At 40.1% G+C, this 27,918-nt stretch overlaps 1 protein-coding gene across 2 annotated transcripts in view; it reads left to right on the top strand.

Moving 5' to 3' along the window:
* Window positions 1-27,918, top strand: part of arl15a (ADP-ribosylation factor-like 15a) — a 94,614-nt gene that overhangs the window by 44,618 nt on the left and 22,078 nt on the right. For both annotated transcript variants that reach the window (XM_058635980.1, XM_058635979.1), the window contains exon 4: window positions 6,482-6,690. In XM_058635980.1, coding sequence (XP_058491963.1) covers window positions 6,482-6,690 — 209 coding nt within the window. The remainder of the gene's footprint in view (window positions 1-6,481; window positions 6,691-27,918) is intronic.

Below are 27,918 nucleotides of genomic sequence, written 5' to 3'. Positions count from 1 at the left end.
TCTAAGTCCACAGATGACTCATAAAGAGAACACAAGGGAAGACGACCAAGAAGCAGGAACATCACAGAGCATTTACCAATTGTCAGTGGCCACCAACAGGCAAAGTATGCATGTGAGCACATCTCGGAACGAAACCACTACATTTTAGTCATTACAGACCCAATGTGGTTCTTATTTGTATCAAACAGGACCACAGTGTGCGCTACTTTGCCCATCAGGGGAAGCTTTTCTTTTGCACAGGAAGAGACCTGACGAAAAAAGTGAATTTGTAAATCGTCACTGGGGTTAAAAAGCATATGGTTGCACTAACAGACTGGTTTGATTTTTGACTTTAGAGGATGGCAGTGTAACTGCTCTCCCTATTTTAGGCCTCATTCGAGAAATATTACCCCCCACTTGATGTTGGGTGTTTTGTGTTTTGGTGCGCAGACATTGTAAGACGGTGTTTTTCGAACGTTTTATATGGGGACCCACTTTTTAAAAGTGATACATTTTCCCCCCAATTTACAATATGAATTATAACAAGAGCACATTTGAATGTGATATGTTTCTATTTCTTATTAATAACACCTATTATTATGAATTGGTAAATATGCCATGTGTATTTAATAAAACATAACCAACTGGCTGGAAACAAGTAGGCAATATAAGTTTTGCCTATAAAAAAAAGGGAATGACTAATTTAATGGACAGTTTATTGATATCTCGAAAGTATCAAATCAACTCCAGTCAACATTCTGCTTTTAAAGGTTTGGTTTAGTAAGTGCAAGAACAAGCATATTACCTTGTTCATATAGATCCTTACAGTGGATTGGAGGCTTGGTTAAAGTATATTATAAATAGTGAGAGTGTGGTGGTTAATAATTATTAAGACACTACTTGGTGGTCCATGATGAGATTGTTTCTCCCAATTCGTTGGCAAGGCACAAATGCCGTACACAGCTATGCCATTTCCTAGAATAATGCAACCTATATGTCAAGACATTGAGAGGGGGTGACTTTTCTGTGAACTAGCTCTGTCAGCTGCATAAATGAGGGTCTGATGTGTGTTTTGTGCCAGGCCTCACGCAGGAATTGTTTGCTCAAAAACAGACACTGCTGAGACTACAAGTTGATGGGTGTATCAACAGCTGAAGTGTTTTTCACCTCACTGCAGCTTCAGCCCCAGCTCATTCCTCAATGAAGTAAGCAAACTTTATTACTAGAGGCCTCCCTCACGAGCACCAGCAGTCCCTCCCATCACTGTATTATAGCTGTGTTGTTCAGGTAGAAAGAGACAAAAAAAAAGAAAAGAAGAAAAGCTGTCTGCTTTTTGTTAGAAAGACTTTAAAGAGTTTTTGCTTTCAGTGTTTCAATTTTCAAGAGTGAAAAAAGACAACAACATGGAGTAACATGTTTGTAATTTGTTCTAGGTAAGAGCTGGCAAACGCGTTAACAGCAGTAGACAGAAAAGTGTTGCGTTCAAAAGATCTGGGAATATGAATAGTTGCTTTAATGTAACTAAACCGAGTGGAAATACAGGCTAATATACTGTGATTTAACTCCAGATGTAGATTAAATGTAGATGATCACATGCTGTCTGTTGCAGATTAATTCAGAAAAACATGAATTTTGAAGCCTAGCACCAGACTTAAAGGGCTTTTATTTTTTCGCTGTCTAATTGGTTGCTCATGTTTTACTGAAAAAAAGTTTAGTTCATTAACTAATCGTCACACTTTGTAAAAAATACGTAACTCGAACCTTGTTGTCACTTGTGTGTGGCCTCGGTTGGATTCATACACAGAGGCGTGTCCGTGTTCCACTTTCATTTCAGTCACAGCTATTTCTCTCCAGGTGTTTCCCCCATTTGTATGTCCCTGTATTCTTTGGGCCCTGGGTTTTATATTTGTGGATACTGGCTGACGTCTTGGCACAATCTTTACGTAGTCACATACTCAACAAGAAGACAGTGACGTTTGCTTCTAGATTCTAGTACTTCATCAATTTAATACAGATATATATATTAGTCCTTTATCAGTTCCGCAGGGGAAATTCCTTCTCTGCATTTAACCCATCCTCTACTAGAAACCTTCCTAGAATTACACCGAGCAGCATCTAGTGGGGACTCGAACCGTTAACCCGGAAACACAGCCAATCATTTCTTATCACCTCACCGACTGGGCCGTGCAATGGACTGGCAACCTGTTCAGGGTTTTCGCTGCCTTTTACCCTGTGTCAGCTGGGATTGGCTCCAGCTCCTCGCGACCCTCATGTGGAAAATAAAGCAGTAGACGATGAATGAACGAGCTAGGCAATCGATTGGTTTTATGTTTTCTTAACCATTTGTTCCAATATTAACAAAATAATATATAAATTTCGCTTCAACCATGAATCCAGTATTTGTGCATCTCTAAACCTACAGATTTTAGCTTCAGTTAACAAGAAAAGCACATTTGACATGAATTGCCATGTTAACACATCAGAAAAAAGACTTGGCTGCATCAGTAATGTGTTATAGAGCTGCAACTAACGATTATTTACGAGATCTATTAATCCGTCGATGATTTTCTTCATTAATTGATCAGTTTGGTCCATAAAGTCTCAGAAAATGTTGAAAAATAATACTTGGTCTTTCCTGAACCTTGAAATGATGATTATTTTAAATGACTTGTTTAGATTTCAAACCAAAATGATTCATTATTTTAAAGATTCCTTTGTTATATCGAGCAAAGGCACCAGGAAATGTTGACATTTTGCACACTGTAAAACCAAGGATGTGGTTTGAATTATAAACAAACATCCCAAACGATGCATCGTTGCAGCCCTTTAGAGTTATACATTCGCTAAGTTACATAACTTACAGTACATTCTTCATGAGTCATGTCTTTCGAATCTCAAACCATGCATAAATGTTGCATATTCATGTAATGCATGCAGCACGTGGATGATGCTGTCACGCACCTTGTTCAGTGTCACCAGGAGGCTGAAGAAGTCTTGTTTGCAAAGATGGTAGGGCAGTGTTTTTCCACATTCTCATCCCAGAGAAGGTTATTTGACATCACACACATATTATTGTAATGTAGTAATGTTGTCAGGAATTTATGAATGGCACAAAAATATTAATCGTGATTTTATTGGGGTTTTTTTCCCTGTATTTACAAGTCACACAAAGAGGGTTCATCCCACAACAAGGTATCAAAAGGAGCAGCAAAGTAAAAAGAGAGAATAACAACGAGCTATGAGGTCTTACTCATCGTGCATGTATTGGATTAATAATGTGTTGAAGGGCTGCCAGCAACGCCCCACCCCACTTCAAGAATCATGACGTCATGTTTGAAAGGCCTCCTGTGAGACCCATAGATGGCAGAAGTTGCCAACGAGATCCAATGAGAGCCGACGGACATTCCTCCCATTTCCAAAAGAGAAACTTCCGAGTCAATCTCTCTTGTGTCACTTTGTCTGATAGCTTTCTACTCCAGTGAGAGGTGTGAGCAGAGAGAGTGGGGGAGGAAACGAGAAGGGGAGGGGGAGAGCATGAGGTAAATGTCACTGAAAGCACGTCGTGATGTTTTAAACATTTGCCAGCCTCACAGTTTGTCACTTCCTGGCAATTAGTTTGCCATGAGCCACAACAACAAAACAACAGCAGTAAGATTGTCAAAGGAGGTAACCTTATGAGACGGAGGAATGATCAGCCTTTAAAAGCAAATTCAGTGGAAAACGCAACAAAACGTAGCACGCAGCTCAGTCGGTGAAACTTAAAGTGTAAGAGCAGAGGAAAAAACCACCAACTTTGTTGTTTATGTTCAAATTCTAAAATAATTAGGAAAAAAACTTTTCCACAACAGATATTTTTCAACATGAAATAATAAGACAATCACATGTTTAACCAGTAACATTAATTAGGTTTGAGAACCAGGATCATGCTATTGTTTTTATTTAGTTTTTTTTATTATAAAACTGCATACATGTTTCTTATATGTTTCCTTCTTAGTTCCAATAAAATGATTGGGTAATATTCATACTGAATAGGCATTTTGGCATTGCTAATACAGCTCTAATAGACTTTTACACAATACTGTATATTTGTATGTATTAAACGTTAATTAGAAATAGCAAATGTCTTCACTGTACGACAGGTTTAATCACCTCAATCAATTCAATTTGTGCTGTATTGTGACCTCCTGAATTATATGGATTTTCTTCTTAGTTTTCTTAGTCTTTTCCCAGTTACAATGGATGGTTCAATACTCATGAGATGTCCCAGTGCCAAATGAGCATGTTAGGTTTTTGGTTTTAAAAGAGTCTGTCAACATTGTTGTATAGATCCGAGCTCCAGCTGCCATCACATATTTCTAATTTGAAGACGCAGTGCAATGAAAGTTTTCCATAGATGTTTCCTGCTGTAGATGAAGAAGAAGAAATGGCACGTTATTGCTAATTATTCAGAGGTCAATTTTGATGCAACCTTCACTAATTATATTAAGCACAATGTACAGGGGCTACCGCAATGACAAGTATATAGGCGCAAAGCTCTATTACTCTGCTTTCCAGCATCCATCCATCTTCTACCGCTTTATCCTCCACATGAGGTTCACAGGGGATTCTGTGCCCATCTCAGCTGACATAGGTTGAAAGGCGTTGCCACATCCTGTACAGATCGCCAGTCCATAGTGTTTTGAATTTTTTAGATATCACAAACAGTCTAGGAGTTACGGTAATGAGAAGTACGCAAGCCAAATCCTGTTTGTGACGACAGGATTGGTAACAGAAGGTGTCACAGCAATTTCAGACTTCAATTTGAATGTCTCATTGTCAACAAAGCATTGTCTTGATTGCACAGATGCTTTCTTCATTAGGTGAGCATTTCTCAGTCCTGGGTATTATTGGTGTGCAACCTGCAGGCAGGAAATTAAGTCTGAGTTTGTTTATGCAGCTACAAAACAAATCAAATTGGGAAATTGTGTTCAATTTAGATGGGTTGTTATTTGAGCGTAGGAGTTTATTGCCCTAAAATGTACCTATCAAGGTCTGTTGTAGTAAGCACATGATAGTGTTTTGCTTCAAGTGGGAATGACTTAAGTCTGTGGCTGGTTTAGGTTTCCAAACCTTTTTAAACATTGTCGAAAATTGTCTCTTGTTCCTCAAAAGTATCACTTACACGGCCATAAAGTGAGAGGATTTGAAGGAGGTGGTGGTAAAAACAACACATCTGACTCATTTTGTGAGTAAGTAGGTCTCTTCTTTTGATTTGCTTACATAACAAATTAAGTTGAGCTAAACCATCGTGAGTGGACGTTATTGATCCAAATTCTCACATAGAAAAGGAAACATGTGTTGTTCCCAGTGAACCCATAGTCAGGGTAGCCTTGAAGTAAGCCCAGACTCCGAGTGAGGAATCCAGGCCGTGAGTGTGTGTTTTTACTTTAGACTCTGGGGATCACTCCTGTGTCTTAACAATGACTTGGGGAGCTGCTGGGAAATTTGGCATGGGAAGAGTATAAACTTCATACAACAAAAATGTGTTGTTTTGGTTTTACACAAAGTGATACTATAGACATCGAACTAAACTCTACATGCATGTAACAAGACTATTGTTTTCTATTTGTTTTTTAAGGTCACAAACGAAGGGAAGAAATCTGTTGGAAAAATCTAAATGAAGTTATATTGGTGATAATCATGCCCTTATTCTTTTTTATCCTCATATTCGCCATCTTTCTCTCCCCGCACTCACATTCTCCCTTTATTTATATATATATATATATATATATATATATATATATACATATATATGTATGTATATATATATATATATATATATGTATATATATATATGTAGAGAGAGCACTCCGCCTTCTGCTGTGCAAGAGATTTTTATTTTAAAAGTCTGTGTTGTGTATTTTATTGTAATTTTCCAAATAATGTTTAATCAATCAATAATGCTGTCCAGACTGCGTCTAGGAAACTTCGCGCTTCGTGGAGGTCGAACAGCAGCAGCTGTGATTGGCACGCACAGGCACATAGTCACGCAGTGGTTTTAGGTGCGCTTGAGTTCCTATGCTACTAGTAGAGAATGGTAGAGAATATCGCCGGCGACACAAACCACTGCTATACTGAGGAACACAGAGAGAGTCGTGTAGTAATCAACGCTGTGTGAACTCATTCGGCCGTGGTTTGACTGCAGCGGACATTTGTTTGTGTTTAAAAGTTATGCACTAGGGCTTTAATGTGACTTGATGTGCTTTACTTATAATGGTCCAAAATGACATTTAATCTCTGCAGATTCAATTACATTCTTAAGTAGTTATGTAAGAACATTGCTTCATTTGGGGGGCAAATCTGTTTCTATGTAAATGATTATTAGTTGTTGATTCTGCACAGGATTCTTCTACTGCAGCACTTGGTGTTATTGTTGTTAGGTCTTCACAGTAACATCACTCATGCCAGTGACATCTCCTAGAGGCTGACTGGCACCTTTTAATGGTCTAACATCTGTCCACAGGAGCTGACAACATCAAGAAATATTGGAGTCGTTACTACCAGGGGTCACAAGGTGTAGTCTTTGTATTGGACAGTGCGTCATCAGATGAAGACCTTGAAGCGGCACGAAACGAGCTCCACTCAGCTCTACAGCACCCACAGCTCTGTACACTGCCTTTCCTCATCCTTGCCAACCACCAGGACAAGCCTGCCGCAAGGACGCCAAACCAGGTAACCTAACCTTGTTGTACGGCTGTTTGTTTATTCCATCCCATGCATCGCCAACTCAAATGAACATTTTCCTCGCAAATTCATACAACGTGGCATCTCAGACAGAAACAAGAAGTCCATTTTGCATTTATTAAAAATGCTGGTGCAGAAAGGTTATACCGGGACCAAAATGAAATCCAAGATACCACACAGCTCAGGAATGTAGTTTGGCCTGGGCCCAACAGATGAGATGTTATAGTTAAAAGCTACAGATTTAGATGCACACACACACACACACACTTTTGCTACAATGTCCCTCATGGGGAGCCTTATGCAGTATGACAGTGGGATGTTATTACTATCAGTTGCTGTAGAATACTCAGTCGTGTTCCAGATGCACATGAAAACACAGGCGCACTTGTGTGCATCATCTGCCTGGAGATGGGACTGTTTGCAGTGACCACCACTCTTCAGTCAAGTGAATTCTGCTGTAGGACGTGATAGAGACATGTTCTACTGGATTCTATCGTGAGCCAAACTGAATATAAATGAGGGGGAACCTGTGAACCCACCTCAATCAGGTTAACCAACCTGAATGAATTGGTTTTTACTTGGGCAGCCTACTAATCTTACTCATATTTGAAATGGCAACAGTTTGTTTTTAAACCTCTTAATTTTCCTTCATAATGTAGCCAATTCAAGCCAAACGGGCTACACTTTCCTGCTGGTTGTAGCATGACGTGTCCTCTGTCATGTCTGAACCTCTAATTCATCAGTTTATGATAATATGGACTTCTCTGAACCATGTTGTGAAGGGCTTCTCCAGTTCACATTGACTAACATAAAGTAAGCTGATCGAGGTGCTTGGTAAAAGCTAATTCCCATATTGATGCAGTTGTGTTCATACTATGTCTTCCTATTTTTAAGGTGGACTCTGTTATTGTTGTTTATTGTTGCAGACCTCAACATCAATTTCAGTCTATCAATAGATTATTTATGACAAGCTGGTGATTTCTTTTGAAATCGGCCGTTGGGGCCAGGAAACAGTTAAATGTAAGTAATGAACTAGATTACACTGACAATTACTCACTTGTTGAGTCTCAGAGCACTGAACTCGGTCGCGAGTACAAAAGTGATGTTTTTTTGTTCGCCATGTGTGCGCGCACATTCATTATTTGCAATCCCTCCGTGTATTTGAAATGACACGGTCCTTTTAAGTGTTACATGCTCATGTGTGCATATAATCATCTGAGTCACGGCTGTGTCACTGAAGAAGCTTAGTGTTCAGTGAGTCATAGGTAATCTTTGCTAAGATGGAACAAAATTTATGATGAAAGATCTGATCAACTCCTCTTGGTCTCCTCGTCTTTATATCCAACTCATGAACGGACTCATGTGTGTTTTCATTAGTGGCAGCTTAGCTCCACTTCCTGTCATAAGTCACGCTGTTATAATAAAATAGAAAAAGAGGTGTGAATACTAAGTGCGAAAGGTCAAAGCTTCTGTATGTTAACCAAACATTGGCAACACCCAGGTGTTTGTTTTCACTCCGCATGTTTCAAAGATACTGCTTTTTACTTTGTTTTAGGGCACTTTTCACCTCAGGTAAGGGAATAGAATCGATAGTAAATTGTTACATGCCCTGTGATTACTCAGAAGTTATACAGCACACTAATGAAAACATTAAATAGATGTAGATCCACACCTCAAGTCTCAGACGGCTTAGTAAAGCTTATTAAAGCTTATTAAAAGATAATTATTCATTCAAAGCGGCGTAATGTGTTATTTAAATTTCTGTGGCATTGTATGAATGTTTCAGCTTTCACTCTTTTCCAAAATGGGGATGAAAATAAAAAAATTTTTGAGCTTTTTGTTACTCTGCTACACATGAGGCCCATAGCTTCGGTATAGTTTGTCTCCAGGAAGTTTGGGAATATTTATGTCTCCATATGACTTATTAATAAAGGCTGTCAAAATGCTTTACTGTAGAGCTGAGTTGCTTAATATTAAATGAAAGGTACATGAAAAGTAGCAAGGTACATGTAAGAGACAGGTGGTAAACCACTCTTAGCACTGGCCGGGCTCCTCCAGTATAAGTGCGGTGTGTCTCCTCAGCTCAGGATAAAAGCCGAATTGAAGAAATACTACATTTGTAAAACCGTATCATTCCGAGACACAGGGTTGTCGGAAGCTTACACTGCTCGGCCTTGGAGTGAACTCTAGACAGGGATGCAGTATCTCCCACGACACGACGACAATTTATAGCGCATCACTTATTTATTTAGGTTATGTGAGCTCGCACTGCGAAACACCAAATGAATTAGTTGAACGGCTGCATTAATTGACACGCAATGAATCATTTTTTTCAATGCAAGGTATTATGTTGTGTTTAAACTCAAGGAAATCATTCCAACTGTTGCACAAAATGTTCACATTTCTGTCAAAAGCAAATGTTCTCAAATGAGTCTTCCGTAGCTCGCACACTGATACGGTAGAAGTGGCTACATCAGACGTCCAGCCTCGTCTTTTTACACAAGACCCAAATAGTCATACATGTGCACGCATCCTCTAAAGGTCTCATATAACACACCGTATATAACCGCTATGCTATGTGTGTTTTCATTATTCATGAGAATTTCCATTAGCTTTTTCTTGAGTAAACGAGTCGTGCTTAAGGTCAATGCACATTGCGTTGAGATGTCTTGGGGCAGTGGAGCTACTTCACTGAAACTTTTGCTTTATAGAAGCTTTGCATAGTTCACTAGGTCATCACTGGGTTAGGAGGGTAACAGTATACAAACTTTTTAGACAAGGTGAATTATTTTCTTAAGATATTTCTCATAATATTACAGTGTGAATAGAATGCAACCCTCTGCAATGTCGCGTAGAATTTTCTTAAAGTAAATAGTTTATCTTTATGAGTAAAGGTTGTAATAATGCTCAGGATTACAGTAATTCGTAACACTTAAAAAAGATCCTTTGAAAAAAAAAAAAAGTGTCATAACCTTGGATGTACCATAACAATTTGCTTTTGGAGGACTCGGTGTGGTTTCATCCTTTGTGATCCCTTTGAAATGTTAAAATGATTTAAGCTCGTCTAAATGTTTATTCCAGGGATCATTCTAGCTTAAAACAAGAAGTCATACATAAGGCTTTGTATATACCATAAGTGATGCATGGACTTAAAGCCGCGGTGCTCGACACAGTGATATAAATGGATTTCTAAGGAACTCTTGTACAATGGAAACTAGTCTGCACTTTCTGCTCTCGCAGAATATTAAGGCTATGAATGCCTAAAATTAAACATATATTATGTTTAAAATGTATTTTAGCTGCTATACTCTAACCATCGTATGACACAAACAGAAAATCATAAAAGCAGCTTTTAAACAAAATAAAACACAATGGTATATTTGAAATTGGTTAAAATTAAAATATAAAGTTATATGTAAGAGTCCACTTTAAAAAATTCAGACTCTAGACGGTTTCTCTGTTCGGGCTACTCTAGTCCTCCTTAAAGCAGGGCTCTTCCCAAAACTATACATAAAGACTTATTTTGAGGCAACAAAAAAAAAAAAAAAAAACATTTAAATTTTTAGGCAATTATACAGTAATATAAATATACTTATGGTTAGTATATTCAATTTCTTTCAATAGGCCCTGCTAAATGCTGCACACTTGACCTTTGGCAGATCTGTAATGTTAAAATTCTCCCACGTGGTTATTATGGCTAGAAATGCACTATACACATTTAATACAGACCATTTTTCCATTTAAGCAGAAATATCCTGGGGCATTTTCCTCCTTTTAAATTTTGGTAATTTGTTTTGATAATTTTGTCATCACAATCTCAGTCAAGAGTTACTGTTGACATACTTTGACATTATTTGAAGAAGAGAACATCAAAATATAAAGGTTTTAAATGATCCCATGTGTAAATATGAAAGAGCACTTTCCCTCGGTCACTTTTTATATGGTGTATAATGTTACAGCCTTGGCTGGAAAGGAAGCGTGTAGAGGAAACCATGCAGTGTCTGTCTCTGTAGGTCTGCATGTGAACGAGATTGCAAAATTGGATAACACCCACGGACGAATGAAATTATGTATTCATGCAGAGTTTTATTGGAACACATTGAGGTTTTGCAAGCGTCCCGCTCCAGATCCCGGACTTTGCCTTTTAAACTCTGCAATCCTCCGAAGGCAGCAGCTGCAGTGCAGGTTGTTTCCTCGTGAGTGTTTGACAAGCACCACCCATGAAACAAGCCCAAATTTAGTTGGTCTGAATTCTACTGGCAGCTCCTCTGGCGATGACACTATACACAAATGACGTCTCCATGTTGGCTTTCTTCTCACAGCAACCGCTCTGTTGATAGAACAAGGTGGCTCACTTCCTTAACACACACACGCTTGCAGTTGCTAGTGCTGTTTTCTGGGGCAGTCCTTGTTTACGGGTGTCATATTAGTGACTTAAGGTGTTCCTTGCACTGCCAGAGTGAAGGGTCAGAGAGTGTGCCGGTGGGTCAATACAGCGTAGCCGGCGTAGGCCTGTTTAGGCCTCACTGGGGCCCTCTGTGCTGGTGCAAGTGTTTTTTAGGATCAGGGTAGGTCTGGTGGAGGTAGAAGGAAACGTGGGACAAAATTCCTTGTTGACATCAATCTCCTGCCATTGGGGGGCCCAAGGAAGCTGGGGAGGAGTGGAGGGGAGGTCACCCTGTTGATATAACACCTCAACAAAGCAGGTCTGTTTGGATGGCTGGGCCTAATGGACTGCGTCCATGAAGAGCTCTTGTTTTTAAAAGTTCTGTTTGCGTAGTGAACAGAGGTAGTGGTCCTTTTGCTTCTATTGAAGCCCGTGTTATCAGAGGAAGAGACAGCAGACAGGAAAGATACTGATGATAGGAGCCCACATAGAGAGAGAGAGAGTGAAAGAAAAGTGGGTAGAGCTGCCATACAGAATACAGTAAAGAAGAAGATATGGGGGGGGGGAGTACAGGAAAAAGGGGGAGGCTGTAATATCCAACCTTGAACCATGATGTGGTTCCCCTCCAAAATTGAAGACAGAAGCACTAAAACAGTGTGGTCAAGTCCCCAGAGGAGTCACACCCTCATACTCTCTGTCCCTTTTCTCTTGTCGTTGACAGGCTGTCCCTCACTCATTCGAACAAACACTCCAACTCTAATTAATCCAACAGTTCCCCCATTATTCAGTCCACTCTGAGGAAATTTAACAATTCCTGGTATGAACTGGAACACATCTGTTTTCAGTGTACCAAGACTAAATCTAATGTGGCTTATGCTTTTTTGACTGAGCTGCACCACACAGGCAAGCATCCACTCGAATGCGTCATTCGCTCGTGTCACATCAGCAAAAACAATCAATTGAATTACACATGGTGTTGATGTTTAAATAGTTTTTGCCTTGATTTCAGGAAAATCGGGGCAACTGTAGCAAGAAATACGCTGGAGGCAGTGACACATTTTCACCTCCTCCCCACCGCCATGCAAACAATCATAAATCATCAATTTGCCGTGTTTTGACAGAAGCAGACACACACTAATACTCAGACACATGTGGCACATTGATGCAGACATTGTTTTGTTTTTTTTATCCATATAAGCCTCGTTTTTTTTTTTTTGCTGTCAGCTGATCCTAGCCGGTATAATTTTCCACAAAAATAATATTTTTTATTTTTAAAAAGCCCCTCAGAGGTTGAGCCCTACTGTAAACCATGAATGACTTTTTAAGCCATTTAAAAGTTGATATCATCATACTGCTCTGTGCAGTTGGTGAATGAATGGGATTTGGAATTTTGACAATATTTTTTGGTTTATTTGGCTGCGCTGTGAAAATCTCTCTTTGAGTACGGCTGCCATCAGGTGTGTTCAGTTAAACATGTCTGCGTCTATATTCTGCATTGTAACACTTGTATACTGGGTATGTACGAATGTGTCAGAGACACACAGAAACACACGGACGGGGGTGATCCTGTAATGCCATCTGATGAGTGGTGAAGTGAGACTTTGCATCTGCACTGCATAGATTAAGTCACAGTTGGCCAGTCACCTTGAAACAAAGCCTTCATTTGCATGCGCACATTCATTTTTATTGAATAGAGAATTTATACTCGTCAGACACCGCGCTATGCATTATGTATCGTATTTGAACAATTAATCAAAGTTTTATCGAAATCGCAATACAGCCAAAATGTGTGTCAAAATAAAATTTTAGATTCATTATTGTCTTGATCTCACAGTTATTATTGTAAATGTTTTTTTTGAATTAAACTGAGAATAATGATTACCATACCCTTTGATATCGCAAATCATATCGCAATCACACTTCCTGTCAAACTTATCGCAATTAGATATTTATTCAAAATCGTTCAGCCCTAATTTGATTGTGCCTTTGCTGGTTCTTAGTTTCTTCTTAATATTTAGTGACATTCGTATTTAATTAAAAGCCTCTAGAGCTTTAGGCTTATCTTTTTAAGCCCTGTTTTATGAGCTTTTTTTTTTTAAAGGTCACAGTACAAAGTTGTGTCATGACTGCCGTGTTTTTAGCTTCTTAACAAGGTAGTTGTGGTAAGAGGGTGTGCCAATTTCATCATCCACGTTTCTCCCTGTTTTAACACTGCAGTGTTAGAATACTATCAGTTCCATTGATAAAACACTTGTCAGGAAGTGTCAAATCCCAGGCCTCTCTCACTATCACCACTCCCCTCTCTTGCTCTCTTTTAGCACTCATTCATCTGCATTCATTCATCTGCCTGGCTGTGATTACTGTTTCCTTTCAGAACATTGTGGTAAAAAATACTGGTTGTTAACTGTAATAGTTGCTTGTCGAGTCCAAGTGACAAATTGTTCAACTCTTGACTCTGTTTTGGTAGATCGCTGTGAATGTAATACATGCACCCACTGGGTTATTCCTTTATGGTCTGGCAAAGTTCATGTCACTTATTCTTTCATCTCCTTCCATGTCCTCCATTCTCTTACCTCACTTTAAAACTCCCAATTTACCTTTAAAAATGTTGAGCCCACTCCAGCATATAAAAATCTTTCTGTAACTCACTGGAAGGCTTGTTTGCTGGAGGGAAAAAACCTCATCAGCCACACACCTCAGCGGCCAGTTTCAGTTCTCCTGTTGTTCCACAGGAATGTGGCTCAGGCACTGATAGAAAACCCACAACCAGCAAGCGGTTCTTCCCATGTCAGACGTCTCATTTGTTTCCCCAACCCCAGCCCTCCTGAATCCACACAATAGTACAACCATACTACTACATTTTCAATGAAAAATTTCCAGATCGAAACAAAAGTGTGATTAGTTTCAAAAGTAATTTGCGTCAATACTAAAATGTCAAAAACATCCCTTGTGTGACCATACAGGTACACTGCGCATGTGTAAACAGGGAGTTGATTGTCTCCTCTGTGGTTGTTTGTTTGAGAGAGTATTCAATGAAAAACAACCAACTGAAACTACAAGACCCCGCCCTTTTATTAAAATTTGCACTGATGTTAAGACTGTGTGCAAGAACAGAATTCTGTTTTTCAGGAGTTGTGACTGCTGTCAGCGTCAAGAGACGAGGCGAGAGGAGCTGAGTGAATCACCGTCCTTCTTGTCTGAAAACAGTTAAACCATTAGAAAAAGGAAATTATATGGACCATAGGTCTGAACGAGGGTCAAAGTCTTAAGTGAGCTTTTTGTTCTTTTCGCTCTGCGTCTCAGTTTTCAAATGAAAATGGAGGCAGTTTTTTTTTTTTTTTTTACTTCTTCATTTTTGGATTACTAAAATGCCGGGGTTGTGTGGATAACAGGCGTAAACAAAAACAGAGTTATATGGACTTAACCTACAAAAATGCATGTTCAGTTTGTAAAGTTTTTCCATACTTGCTACACCTGTCTTATTCAAAATATTTTGACTAGAGTACTCCATTTCATGTCATTGGCTTTGGTAACTAGTATAAACTTTCATTTATGCTGTAATTTCTGAGAGTCTTTCACCCAATTAAAGTGACACAATGTAGGATTTCAACCGTCGAATAATGTTTATTTTGATGGCACATGAACTTACAACAGGCAACGGAGAGAATGGCAGCCCTACTTAATGGCGTACTAATATATGGAAAAATAAAAAACTGTATAATAACATATTTGTATACAATGCTGTAGGCTATTATACCTGGTCTGAGGTCTGAAGTCCTGCTTCATCATTCACCGGTATTGTTGACTTGTCAACACTTGCACATTACCTCAAGATATATTTAGTAACAGCTGTAACAAACAATACCGTTTACTAACTGTAGGGGGACCCCGAGAGCAAATCCTGCATTGTGTTACTTTAATGGAGATGTTCTGATCACCGATTGGTGGAGCTGTCAGTGACAGCTATAGGTGAGGCCACCAGCTGAGATTAAGAGGCCAGTTGGGTCATGGCGTCGGGAAGTAATTGTTAGCCTGTCTTTTTGTCTCTATTATGGAGCTTCCTAAAATAAAGTGGGTGGAGTAAGGGTGTGGGGGCTGGGCCTGGTGCTCTGTTTGATCATTGAGCTCCATGACCCCATTTGAAGGGTCTTAATCTCTCAGTTGACCTCCTCAAGGATTTTTTTTGGGGGATTGGCTGGGTTGACAGGCGTGGATGTTGACTGGGAACTATCAGAGTGAAAGATGCAGTGTGGAAAGTGATGGGTGTGTATTTCCTCTTGATTGGATATAATGTGGTGCAATGAACCTAGACCGTGTGTGTTTGGGTACATATGTGTATGCAAATCTAAAAGAAACCCCGAACAAGCTTCTTTATTCCTTCTAAACCACAAATATTCACATGCCAGTAAATCACGACTTTACACAGGGATAGTTCACTCATCCTCAAAGATTGAGCTTTTTTTTTTGCCAGTTCTGTACTTTTCTGTTTTGAGTTTTTGTTTTGCAATTCCTTATGTTTGTCTGGACTGCATCAGGTTGTTTGTGAAAAATAGGTCTCCCCTATTACTTGTCCCTTTTCTTCATTTAAAAGCACATTGAGCTGTAAAATTATTTTTATTACCAGTAGTAGGTTCAGTAGTAATTGTTGTTATCGCAATCCTGACGGCATGAAGGTGATTTTATAGCCTACGTCACTGGATAAACATGACACCTTCCTCTGAGGATTTTCCTCCGTCACACAAATGTCTATAACTCTATCTCCAAAGAAGATTTGAGCCTTTTTGTCTCTAGTCTCCAGGCACTACTGTCTGTGTCTTCAGGGCTCAAACAGAGTGTTGTGACAAGACAACCAGACTGCACCCTTTCCGCACAATAAACCTTAAGTATATCCTCATGATGGTGCCAAATGACGGTGGACTGTGTGGACCTATTGCTCTTATCTTTTTTTTTTTGTCCGTAAGAGTTGTGTGTTTACTTGTCCATGAAATTGTTTCCTTTATAAAGGTTAACAATAATGTTACATTTATCTATTCTTGTCGGCAAGAAGGCTTCTCACTTTGACTGTTGGATTCATGTGGATTAATACTCATATGTATACAGATGTTGGAAAATGTTGGCGTCACTCTCCAAGTTTGAGAGAGTGAGAGCTTTGTTTTGTTTCGTTTTTCTGGAAAAAAAAAAAAATATTGCAAACACGTTCCCTGTATTTTCGGGATGTGCTCCAAGAAAGTGATTGAGAAATTCTTAAACTAATGATACAGATCATTTTACAAAGCAAACACCTTGTTAGCTTATAAACCATGAAAGGCTCACTAATTAGTTTATCACGTGTCCAAAACTGTGTGGCCAAATCGAAATTGTTTTCCAGAACCTGTAGAAAATAAATGGAGGAATTATGTTTGCTTTCAGGAAGAAAGAAACTAGATACTACACACCCTGTTTCCATTTATCAACTCATAAATGTGATTATCTTTTTACCCCAGGATTAAATCCCTGAATCAGAAATCAAGTAAGAGCAAGTAGCAGAGTGTAGTGGGAACACACTTATTTCAGACATTTAATTAAGTCACTGTGACGTCATTTTGCTTCATTTGTGTAAAATCAACAGTAAACCGTGCAGTCGCAGCTCGACTCATTCAGCTCCTTTAATTGCTGTGACGCAGTTAACTAATGACAAGGTGTTGTGTGCACTTTGTGGATTTCATGTGATTTGCAAACGTTGACCTGTTTTGCGAGGGAGAAACACAGTGACAAGAAAAGCAGAGATGGGAATATTTTTATTTCAGTGTCTGTGGTATTCAGGCCAGATAATTAAGCTGCTCATTTGACTTGTCTTTTGTTCAAACGTCCAAATGCACCTGAGTGGTGTCAGACAAGGTGTGTCGCTCCAACACGCCCATCGACAAGCAGCTGTACAGATGTGCCCATTTTTTGCATGCATGCCCGTGAAAATCAAAACAGTTGTGTTTTACATTAACAAACCGTTTCACCATAATCTCCCTTCTTTGTTGTGTCACACTCCCCCACACACCATGGTGTTATGTGGTCACATACCCTCAAGAATGCAGCTGCAGTACGACTACACACATACACAGTTGCCGTAGTCTCCCTCTCTTTTACTGTCCTCAGCTGGAAAGGTTTAAAAAACAAACTTACCCGAAATCTCTGGGAAGAAACCATAAAGAATTGATTTGATGTAAGCAAGAAAACCACAGGGCTGGCTGAATTGTGATAATGACAGACGGAACATTTCCTGGCTTCTTGTTTTGAGGGAAGATACTGATCTCAAGTAGTGTTACCTAAGACTCAGTGCGCCCAGGCACTGAGATTACACCACTGAGGCTAAGGAAAAGCGAGAGGGCCAAGGAAACACAAAGCTGCAAGTGAGAACAGTATTGTGGCACAATGTCCGTGCCCCAGACCTCCCCTTCAGCTTATCTCCCTGCCCATCGTCTGGGTCTCTTTTATCAGCACCGCAATTGTATCCAGGCCACAGGCATTAGCTATGTTTTTAAATGTAGCTCAGCTTTGTAGTTAGAACACAGTCCCACCAAGCTGTTGCATCAGTGATGAACTGATGGCCAACAACTCCCCCTTTTCATTATTTTCTGTGTATTATCTTATCTTAAGATAAAAACGTACACTTACTGCTTTGCTTTTGGACGATGGATGCATTCATCTTCAAATATATCTGGTAATAACCTGATTATCTGTCTATGTGAACACTTTGTACTGCTGTTGGAACACCTTTTATTTCCTGTGCTTCATCACTGTCTAGTTGTCTTGCTCTTATTTTGCATCTCCACGGTTGTCAAAGCTTTTGTTGGCCCTAATTATCACTCAAATGGTGCTTTTCCGCTGCATATTCACGGCTCGACTTTACGTAGTTTGGTTGGTTTTCCATTACTATAGTACCTCCTCAACGTGGGCGGAGTCATCACTGCACGGCTGCATGAAACTGCCATGACTTCTTTTTACACACATGTGACACACACAAACGAGTGACTAGTGACTTGTAAAGCAGCTGTTTTCAGTGTACTGAATCATTAGAGTCAGTTAAATAGAAAGATTTGTCCAGTACTTCCGGAGCGCAAACTGAAATACAGCGGCTCGCTGCTTGCGATCGCTGGCTTTTTGCTAAATACACCAGACTCCACTGTTAAATATTGAAATTTTAGACATTAATGTTGGCGATTAACCCACATTTTCAGGATTTTTAAGTCTTTTTAATTGATCTACAGTTCAGCATTGTTCACCTTGATTCTTGTGTCGGACGTCACGCTCATGCCTCTTCCTGTGACGGCGCTCTGACCAATCAGTGGCCGGCAGCCTGATGACGTCACGCATAGTATCGCCAGAGCAGGTACTTAAAAAAAGTACCAGTACCAGGTACTATTGCTAATGGAAAGGCAAAATAACCGTGCCATGCTGAGGCGAGGCAAGTCGTGCCGGGACCATGTCGTACTGTTTTGTGTGCATTTTGGCACACACATATATAGTAAACTCACTTGCATTGATATAATGATGCTCTGCACTCTGTACAAAGTCTCAGTGTTTTAGCATCTGCATTCCTCTGTGACATAACCACCTCCAGATGTCCTCTACCTAAACTACCCGTGTATATTTTTCCTGAAAAGATAGGAAACCCCTGCCTGGGTTGGATTCCCCCAATAAAGCCACTTTATTTGAATTTTTTTTAATCTGTGAGGCCCTCAATAGAGCATTCTTGATCAAAAAAAAAAAAAGAAATTTTTCCTCACAAAACATAATTTTATAGAAACCAAGAGAAAAAAAAATTAAAGGTCCAGTAAGTAAAATTTACTGGACAAACTAAACATCTCTTGATCTTTGATGCTAACTGAAGGCGACATAGGTTCTCCAGCACACTTGGAAGGGAAGGGTGAGGTGAGGGATGTTCAGCTGCAACTTCATTCCATTAAATGTTTTTAAATCTTACACCAATTCCTTTAACAGGTCCGTAAGACTTTCTTTTAACTTTTTCCCTACCACCTCAGTGTAGCTGTAGAAGCCTAAAATAACATACAGTTTTTTTGTGTGCATCCTACATCAGTCTACATGGATATCTGTTTTATGCTACATATTTGTTTTCCCGTTCATCTTGCAGCCAACCCCCTGTGATGGCAGACATGACATATCTGTGAGCTTGTCAGGTACCATCAGTGCAAAGCTGGTGCCATGTGACACCACCGGCAGCTTGCCAAAAGCTAATTGTGCTAATTGGTGAGCGCCAATCCTGTAACAAGGCTTTGAGGGGGCGACCCACCGACACAGATGAAAGCGCTCAGATTTGTCTTGTGTCAAGGACTTGCGGGTTATTGGCGCGTCTGCTGACCTGCAGGCCAGTAGGGCACAACTACAGCGCCAGTTTGTGTGTTGGGAGAGAGGAGAAAGGGGGGACAGAGCATGAAACAACCTGAATTTTCTTGGGATTTCTGTACATACAACATAATGCATTAAACACAGACATATTTTAACGTGTTAATTACCCTTTTTCCGTTCACCCATTCACACCTATTCACTCACGCATTCATGCAGCTTATTGTTCTATCACACATCTTTCTTAGCCATTCACACGCTGCCGACGCAGCCGTCAGGAGCAACATGGGGTTATGTGTCTTGCCCAAGGACAAATTGACATGGAGACTAGCACAGAGCCTTAGAACACCACATCTGTGCATCTATGATCTGTCCAACGCTGTGGAAAAACAATCAGGTATATATCATCAATTCTCAGGATTGATAGATGAGACCAGAACCCAGACAGAAACTCTCTCAAGGGCTTTAACAGTCAACAGGTCATTTTACTTTTGCAGCTTTAGATGTCTGATAGTCTTAGCCTGGCTTTGAGAGTGGGGGGTGTTTGGTGTTGGCTGTCTGTCTTTGGTGGTGGAGGAATCGGTTTAAAAACAAAGATGAACATATGCTTCTGTTTGTTCCTTCAGCTGTTGGTTAGTTGTATCCAGCTCACTCTGGTGAGCTGTAACACCCTTTTCTTTCTCAAAAAGGAAAAATCCTGAATTCACTTTTCATACTGTCTGGGAACTTACTCAGCTACATACTGACCGACACACTGCCAGAAACAGGCAAGGTCTAAAATCATTTGACAACCAGGTAGATTTCTTTAACAAGAAGACTGCAATTTTATATTTATATCCTTCATATAAATCAGAGCGTTGATGAACATTAGAAGTGGGATTAAAATTGTGTTGCTGAAGGTGACATGTTGAAGAATTTGAAGATTTTGTGCTGGTGCAATGAAATGAAACGGGCGCCCCAGTGCAACCAATGCTAAATTAGTCTGGATTGTAGCTCTGGTGTATAATGTTTTTACTGCCCATATGTGTCACCTTGTCGTCTCCATTCATGTGATAAGTCTCTGCTGAGTCTCACATAGAGACACTTTCACTTTTAATCTCTGCTTTTAATCTATGTGCAAAAATGAACCGAATAGCCTCAGTGTTGATAAAAATAAAACGGTCAGTAATGCAGTTATGTTTGTGTGGACATAGTGTAATACCAGGTATTACTGCTGCTCCATGTTTCCGTGTTCTGCAAAGTTTTGCAGTCACGCTCTCCAATGTTTGGAATTGGAGGTTTTATTGAAAACATTTGATACTCGAATGTACAAAACGGTCATGTGATCCATGAGGTCTGTGTGCATCAACACCGGTCGACATCCAGTCACCCTTAGGGCAGCCGTGATTAGTGAGTAGCTCAACTTCCAACGAAAAGCACCGCGATTCCCTGGTCCTCTACTCTTTCTCCTGGCAGCTATTCTGGCAACGTGCGCTAAATTGGTGCTACATATAGATGCACTGTGTGAATGTTTGTGTGAATAGGTGTGAATGGCCAAACTATATAGTGAGACACTCTGAATGTGTCAAGACTAGAAAATGAGCTCCCACCTCACACAAATGACACACCACACAAATAAACGTCATTCTCAGATTACATTTTGTAAGGAATGTTGTTTTTGACATTACTATAGTGATGTAGTTCACAACTATTTGAGGTGAAATTCGAACCCTGGAGGTGGAGGGGGTGGGAGGTGACGTGTGACAAGGTGAGTGACAGGGAGAAGTCTGCCAAGCAGCAGACTTACAGTTCAAGACCAAACAGTGTTGTGTGTTTTTACGCCAATATGTGGACATCCAGTGTGTTGTTGTACTTAACACCACGACATTTAAAGTGGTGTGTGTTTTTCTTTTTTAATGGAAAGGATGTTGACGGTATGAGGGGAAAAACATCCTCATTTCTTAACTCTAACCAGGTGCTTTGTTTGCTCAAACCTTACCACAGTTTACTCACTATGCCTACACATAACCACATTCATAAGTAGGGAATGGTTGCAATCACCCTTATTTCTGCCACTGGTGCTACGTACTAGTTTATTTTTGTGTCAGAATAAAAGGTCCCTTGCTTTTAGTTGGGTGGGAATGTAATCCTGAGAAAATTCTTATAGTCTCTTCTTTTCCCAGAACCCAATTATAAGCTACTTTATTAATAACAGTTTAATTAATGAACTTTACAATAAACTGCACCAAGGCAATGCAAGTGAAGCAATCTGCTCTCAACTGTGTTTTTATCTTGTCTCTTGTTTTTTTTGTTTTTTCAACATAGGTGGTATGATACTCTGTTACTGTAATATACTGGCACTTGGCCAGAGGCTTTTGAAGTCTTAAGTAATCATAATGATGTGGCTTTCTGGCATTCACTGTATTTCACTGAAAACATGTTACATTTCATCACAGATTTAAAAAAAAAACCCTCAACTGTCAGAGATCTGAACGTCCTGACTTATATTTTGGAAGATTTAATTAAATGTTGAGTGATTGAAATGTATTTTTCTACATTAGTACTGTAATCACATGTGAAATACAATATAGCCTTATTATGGAGTTTGTTTTTTTATGTAGAATAGTGTCTGGAACATGATACATTGTTGTACTGTCACTGCTATAGCCAGATTCTGTAATTTGGCTCAATTTAAATAGCAGTAAATACGTATTAAAATGTAACAAAGCATAAGACTCAACAGTCACTGAAGCTTGTTTGCTTTTGGTTGCCATACAGTGAGCTGGAAAAAGATCAAACACCCTTTGACTTGACAGTCGATGTGAGAGGGGTTAAACTGTGTGCGCGCCAGAAATTAAATGAATGCACTGAATACTTGGCAAGTCTCTCTTCCCCAGTGCAATGTAGCTACATGAACATGTAAACTGTCTGAGTTTTGCAGACATTGCTGCAGGGCAGAGGGAATTACACTGTCACACAGAGGATATGGAGCTGTCGTGATATCCTCTTGGCACATAGTTGAAGACCATCCAGGTGGAAATTGGTATGCTCTGCCAAGAGGGAGGTTGTGAGGGTGGTAGTTGCGTGGGAGGTGTTCATCTGCATCAGAAAGCATTGTCTTTCATGTAAACAGTATATGGCTTCATCTGCCGTGGCTGTCAAAGACACAAGAAGTGGTTTGCGTGTGTGTGCAGGTGTGTTAGGTTTTGCACATCTGTACATTTTTTGGGATTCATTAACGTCAGTGCACGTCTGTCAGTGCTGTAATGTTAATATAGACCTTATTTTTTGGAAGTGGCACTTCCAGTATCTCTGAAGGGAGCGAGTGTGCTTTCTTGGCGATGAACTGAGTGGGAGGATGACGTAAAAGTATTTTAATCATTTTGTGCTGTCGCTCTGTGTGGACGGTCGAACAAATGAATGAAATTTAATAATGAATTAATGACAGTCGGCTGTAGAACCCGGTTTTAATTGTACAACTATACCAAGTGTTACTTGGGACACCAACTTGGAGCACTTCATCATCATTAGCTGTGGTTTTACCTGCGGCTGCTGATGTTACCTTGGAAGATTTACTGGCATTTCATAGCGTAGCCACTTCTCTGGTACTGTATGTTCTCGAAGGTTTATTTTCAGTGGAAAAAAAGTGAAAAGAGCAGACGTATGGATGCTTCAACGCATATTTAAGCGCATTTCCTTATTCAATGGAGGAGTGAAAAAAAGTTTGCATCCACATTCCCGCCTTGTTAATGGAGAGTTTTTACAAAAGCAGCTAATTTTATGTGTCACAGTTGTTGTTTTTTTACATACCAGCTCTGGTATTCTGCTTAGTGAAGTTCAAGGGACTCGTTTATGCTGCATATTCCTTTTCATGAAACGTTTCTGCTTTTCAACCTGCCAAAGGGGAACAGCTTAGTCGAGGGGCTATAAATAATATTTAGTATCCAAGGATTATGCGAGTCGAGTATTACTAACACCTCCTAAAACAGCTGTTAATTTAACTCTCATGAATGTTGACAGACAGAAAGACAACCGTAAAAAGAAGATGCTGCAATTCACTAGTAAATCATCGCCTGAATTAGACTGTTGCACGTTTCTTTGTTCATAGACGGTCATCATTTATCCAGCGCAACACTGATCTGCCAGAATACTGTGATTTTAATACATTTGCAAATACTGCATAAAATGGATTTGGTGCAGAGGAGTCGGTTTGTTTTTGACTTCAGTCTTTTGCTCGAGCCAGACCTGGTAAATGGCCATGACCACCCTGTCTGCAGACTCACAGCAAGGCACATTTAATGGCTCTAAAAAATGTCTACCAGAAATGGAGATGTGACCGACGGGATTTGCAAACCAGGTGTCTTGAACAACACAGGCCTGCCTGCGTGTGATTATACTCACGGCATTATCTCAAACATTCTTCAAGGGAGATAACATCAGACTAATGGAGTTATTAAACCGTACGGGCTACTGCTTTCTACTCATCGAGTGTGCATGCCATTAGCCCCTACTCATCATCTCCAGTTGGTGGATATGTTGGATATCCTTGCATAATGTAGGTTTGGCTTACAAATAGAAACAGTCCTATATTTAGAGAGGACTTCGGTGTGGTCTACTTACATGTGTTTTTTGTTTCCATCTAAACAGTACACTTGGAGCCCACACACCCATGGGACGAGAATGTGATCTTTGTCTAGAGATGCTGTTTGTTTTATCATTAATCCGACCACACCATATGTGTTTACACATGCTAATTGGGTTGTTGTCTGCATTCTGTCCACATTGTGATCGTGTGTCAGGTTTTTCACGCAGACCACTGAAAGAAAATGTGATCCAACCCTCATATAAGGAGGCTCATAACAATGGTTACACTTGTTGTGGGAGAACCTTTCAAAAGTAGGGAAACAGTATAATGATGACTGGTGACAGAGTATGTGAGCCTAGAGTGTATATTTGATAAATGTTTCAAAATGAGAAACTGTTAGCTCTGGCGAAGCTAACAGTTAACTAACAGCAGTTTTGTTTCATTTATGTACGTGGTATGTAATACTTGTCCACTCAGGAGGACACTTTTGTTTGTTTGTGTCCTCAGCTGTCACCTCAAACCAACATAACATCACGTCACTGTTGTCTTCTTCTGACGAGCAGAGAAGGCATGGATACAGGCCAAGCTGCACTCACAGCCCCCTCTGCTGGACAACTTGTCACTTTTAAATGTCTGTAGGAGATTGTAGGATAGTCATTTTTAATTTGAACAGGTTTATAGTTTGAATTATCATCTACAACTACCACATGAAGGTGACGGGAGGCGCTGGTGCCAATCCCAGCTGACAGGGCGAAAAATAAGAAGTGCATTAATGTAAATACTTGATGCACCAGGTTAGAGACATTGAAATCTTTGTAAAATTTGCAGCGTGAATACAGTGAAAATATCTCCCATCAAAATTGGTATGGGAATCGATTCAGATTCAGGAACTTAGCTGTGATTCCCAGCCCTACTCACCATACTTGTAGTTCATTGGAACCACCATTTCTAGGGTTTTTAATCTGTGATAGACCGTCACATGAACGTATTTCAACTTTACTGCAATCTAAATTGTGAAAAACAACACAATGGACAAAGGTGATGTATTTTGAATTCCTGCTAACTAAAATTGTGTCATTTGTTAATGGTCAGTTATCAGGTTATGTGGCTAAAATGAGTTTTTTCCTCTTGTCCCCATATTTTATTGAGCTCCTGTGTGCCTGCCCGCTGCTGCATCCCGGCACAGGCAGTGCTCAGAGCATTGTCACTTGTGTAAAATACAACAACCATGCCCAAGTATATATTATATTCATATAATCACATTTCAAAAATCCTTTTAAGTTGACTGCTCAGAAACTTGGAACTCCTGACGAATAACAAGTCCCTGGAACTCTCATGACCTGTTCCAGCATAATAGAGTAAAAGCTGCTGACAAGAGAAGGTGATTTTCATCTTCTGTGGTCATCTTTTTCGTCCTAAACCTTTTTCTAAACTCAGCTTGCATCAGCGTGTGCACCAAACTCACTCCCACACACATCCTAAGACCTAACCGTCCCTGTGTGTAGTTCACTGGGCAGTTTTCGCTCTTCCTGTGTGATTTGTGTCTTAATCGTGCCAGATGAAAGATGAGTCCCCTGGGCTGTCTGGGCCATGAGACACTCTTCCTCAGCTCTTGTGATCTGGATTACCCCTTAAAAAAGTGCCTAAGAAGAGGGTTTAAAGAAGAAAAAGAATGTGGTAGTACGACCTGATTTACCCGATTACAGATCATTTAAGAATAAATAATGTCCCGACTCCACCACAACTTAAAACTCAGTTATTTCACTAAATACAGGTTAACTTTAACCAAAATCATTCAATTTTACTGCAGCAGCTATACAATACAATTTAAAAGCAAGAGAAAGAAACATCTCATGACATTCTTTGATAAACGTGGTCAAATGATTAGCCTTACAGCCAGTCTTTTGCTTTACCATTTTGACTTAAACAGAGAACGCCGCTTTTCCTGCACAAACGTTCCCCTCTGGGAACAGTTAGATGCCGTTTGTTGGAGCTGATGTGGGTGGTGTGAGCCATGCAACCCTGCCACCCTGCTCCAGTGTCCTCGTCTGTCCCTGTCTGGTCTGCCCACCCCTCCACCTCCCTCCTGCTGTGTCCTTTTTGAGGACCAGCTCCTCTGAACCCAAACAACAGTTCCATTTGTCCTGCCAGCGCTGTGAATGCACTCAGCCATCTTTAGCTGTGTTTCTGCCAGCCCTACAAGATGCCAAACCTGAGGACCTTACTCATATGCCAGCTCTTGTTTTTTTTTTTTGGTTTTTTTTTTTGCTTTCTTTCACTCTGTCTGTCTGGGTTTGTGACTGTGCCAGTGTCTAAGTCGGCGGTGAAGAGGCACTATTTGTGTGGCTTTGTGAACGTGTATGCCACAATCAGCTGATTGTGATGTACATATAGTGTATATAGATTGCATACAGATTAATACCACTGTAGTTAATGAATTACTGTAGAATCTCCTGCTGTCTGGATGCAAGTTTCTCAGGCTAATGAATTGCTTCTAACAATTTGCTGCCGAGACAGACTTTCTTTTTGGCTCTTGTTGCTTTTAAAGTTTCATCAGGGCAATTTTTTATGCTTCACGTTTGTGTTATCGTGTGTTAAGCTTCCAAAAGGTGTATTGTATGTTATTAATTTTTTTTTTTAAACTTGTAAATGATAAATAATAAATACCCTTAATGTGTCATTGCCAAACCAATCCATGTTTGTGAATGGGTCTGAACCCTCTTGTTTGACTGCCGTAAACATGTAGATTCTTTTTTATTATTTTGGGTTTTCACACCAGTGGTATGTCTTACTCAAGTGAGTGAAGAAGCATGTAATCAACGTTTTTAAGCCATTGACATTTGTGCAGCCACTGCTCATTGGAGACAAATAGGCCATGGACTAGACTAGAACGCCTCATTGCTCAACACTTCTCCATCACCATTGTGAGCAAGATGGATGAGTGAATATATGTAAACATTGCATTGGCTCCCGGCACTGACCTTAGAGCATTAGGTTGCTTTTTAAGCACTTTATTTGTTCTCTGTGATTTAAAGGAACTACTGTATTTATTTTGTAATTATTTAGACCATATTTGACTGAAATACCTCAGTATTTATTTTTTATTTTTTTTAATCTTACATTCTGACAGATTTTACATTTCCAGATTCAGGCAACTTAGCAGCATCTCTGTCAACTTGACAAACAGGACAACAGAGAAAGTGGGTGAAAAAAAGGCATTGGTAGGGAGGGCCTCCTCGGCTGAGCGGAGAGGATGAAAAAGGGGGATTAATCTGGTCTGTCTGGTACATTACCCATGAATGAGGCCTGAGCATGTCAGGGGACTCATAGAGGATGCACTCTGGCCTTAGAACACAAAGAGAGGGCATGGCCAGTCACTTTGTAGCACTTAAATCCACCACTCCTGCTTCCACACATCATTCACTTCAGTCATTTCTGTGCTTTTTTTTTTTTTTTTCCTTGGATGAGGTGGGGGGTGGGAGTGGAACAGTTTATTTAACATGGCATTTAAGGCATCTTGGGAACCCCAACAAACTGATGAACGGCTCTCTATTCAGGTGCAACGTTTTTAATCACATGACAAACCAACATATAATGTGTTGTGGTCTAAAAGCTCCTTCTCCTCTCACTGTGTCATCTTTCTCAGAATAAAATCAAGTGCCTGCTTTCCTGTCTGTGAGGTTCTTGTCTATGTTAGTGGCCAAACACATTGTAAACAACTGGCCATTTGATCCCCGTGCCCCACCTCTTTTCTACTTTTAGAACCAAGTGGCCCCTTAATGAGGATGCCCTGGCTGGCATGAATGTGTCCAGACTTGTCACACGGCCCCCCCAACCCCCCCACCCCCAAAACAACAGGAGCCATCGCCGTGAATCATAGAGATGTCTTAGAAGAAACATGCTCATCACCGAGTAGACTGTGCAGTGT

This window comes from Solea solea, chromosome 8 (genome assembly GCF_958295425.1).
Source record: "Solea solea chromosome 8, fSolSol10.1, whole genome shotgun sequence".
NCBI lineage: Eukaryota > Metazoa > Chordata > Actinopteri > Pleuronectiformes > Soleidae > Solea > Solea solea.
Note: the sequence above shows the minus strand (reverse complement) of the source record. Positions and strands in the feature narration are given on the sequence as shown.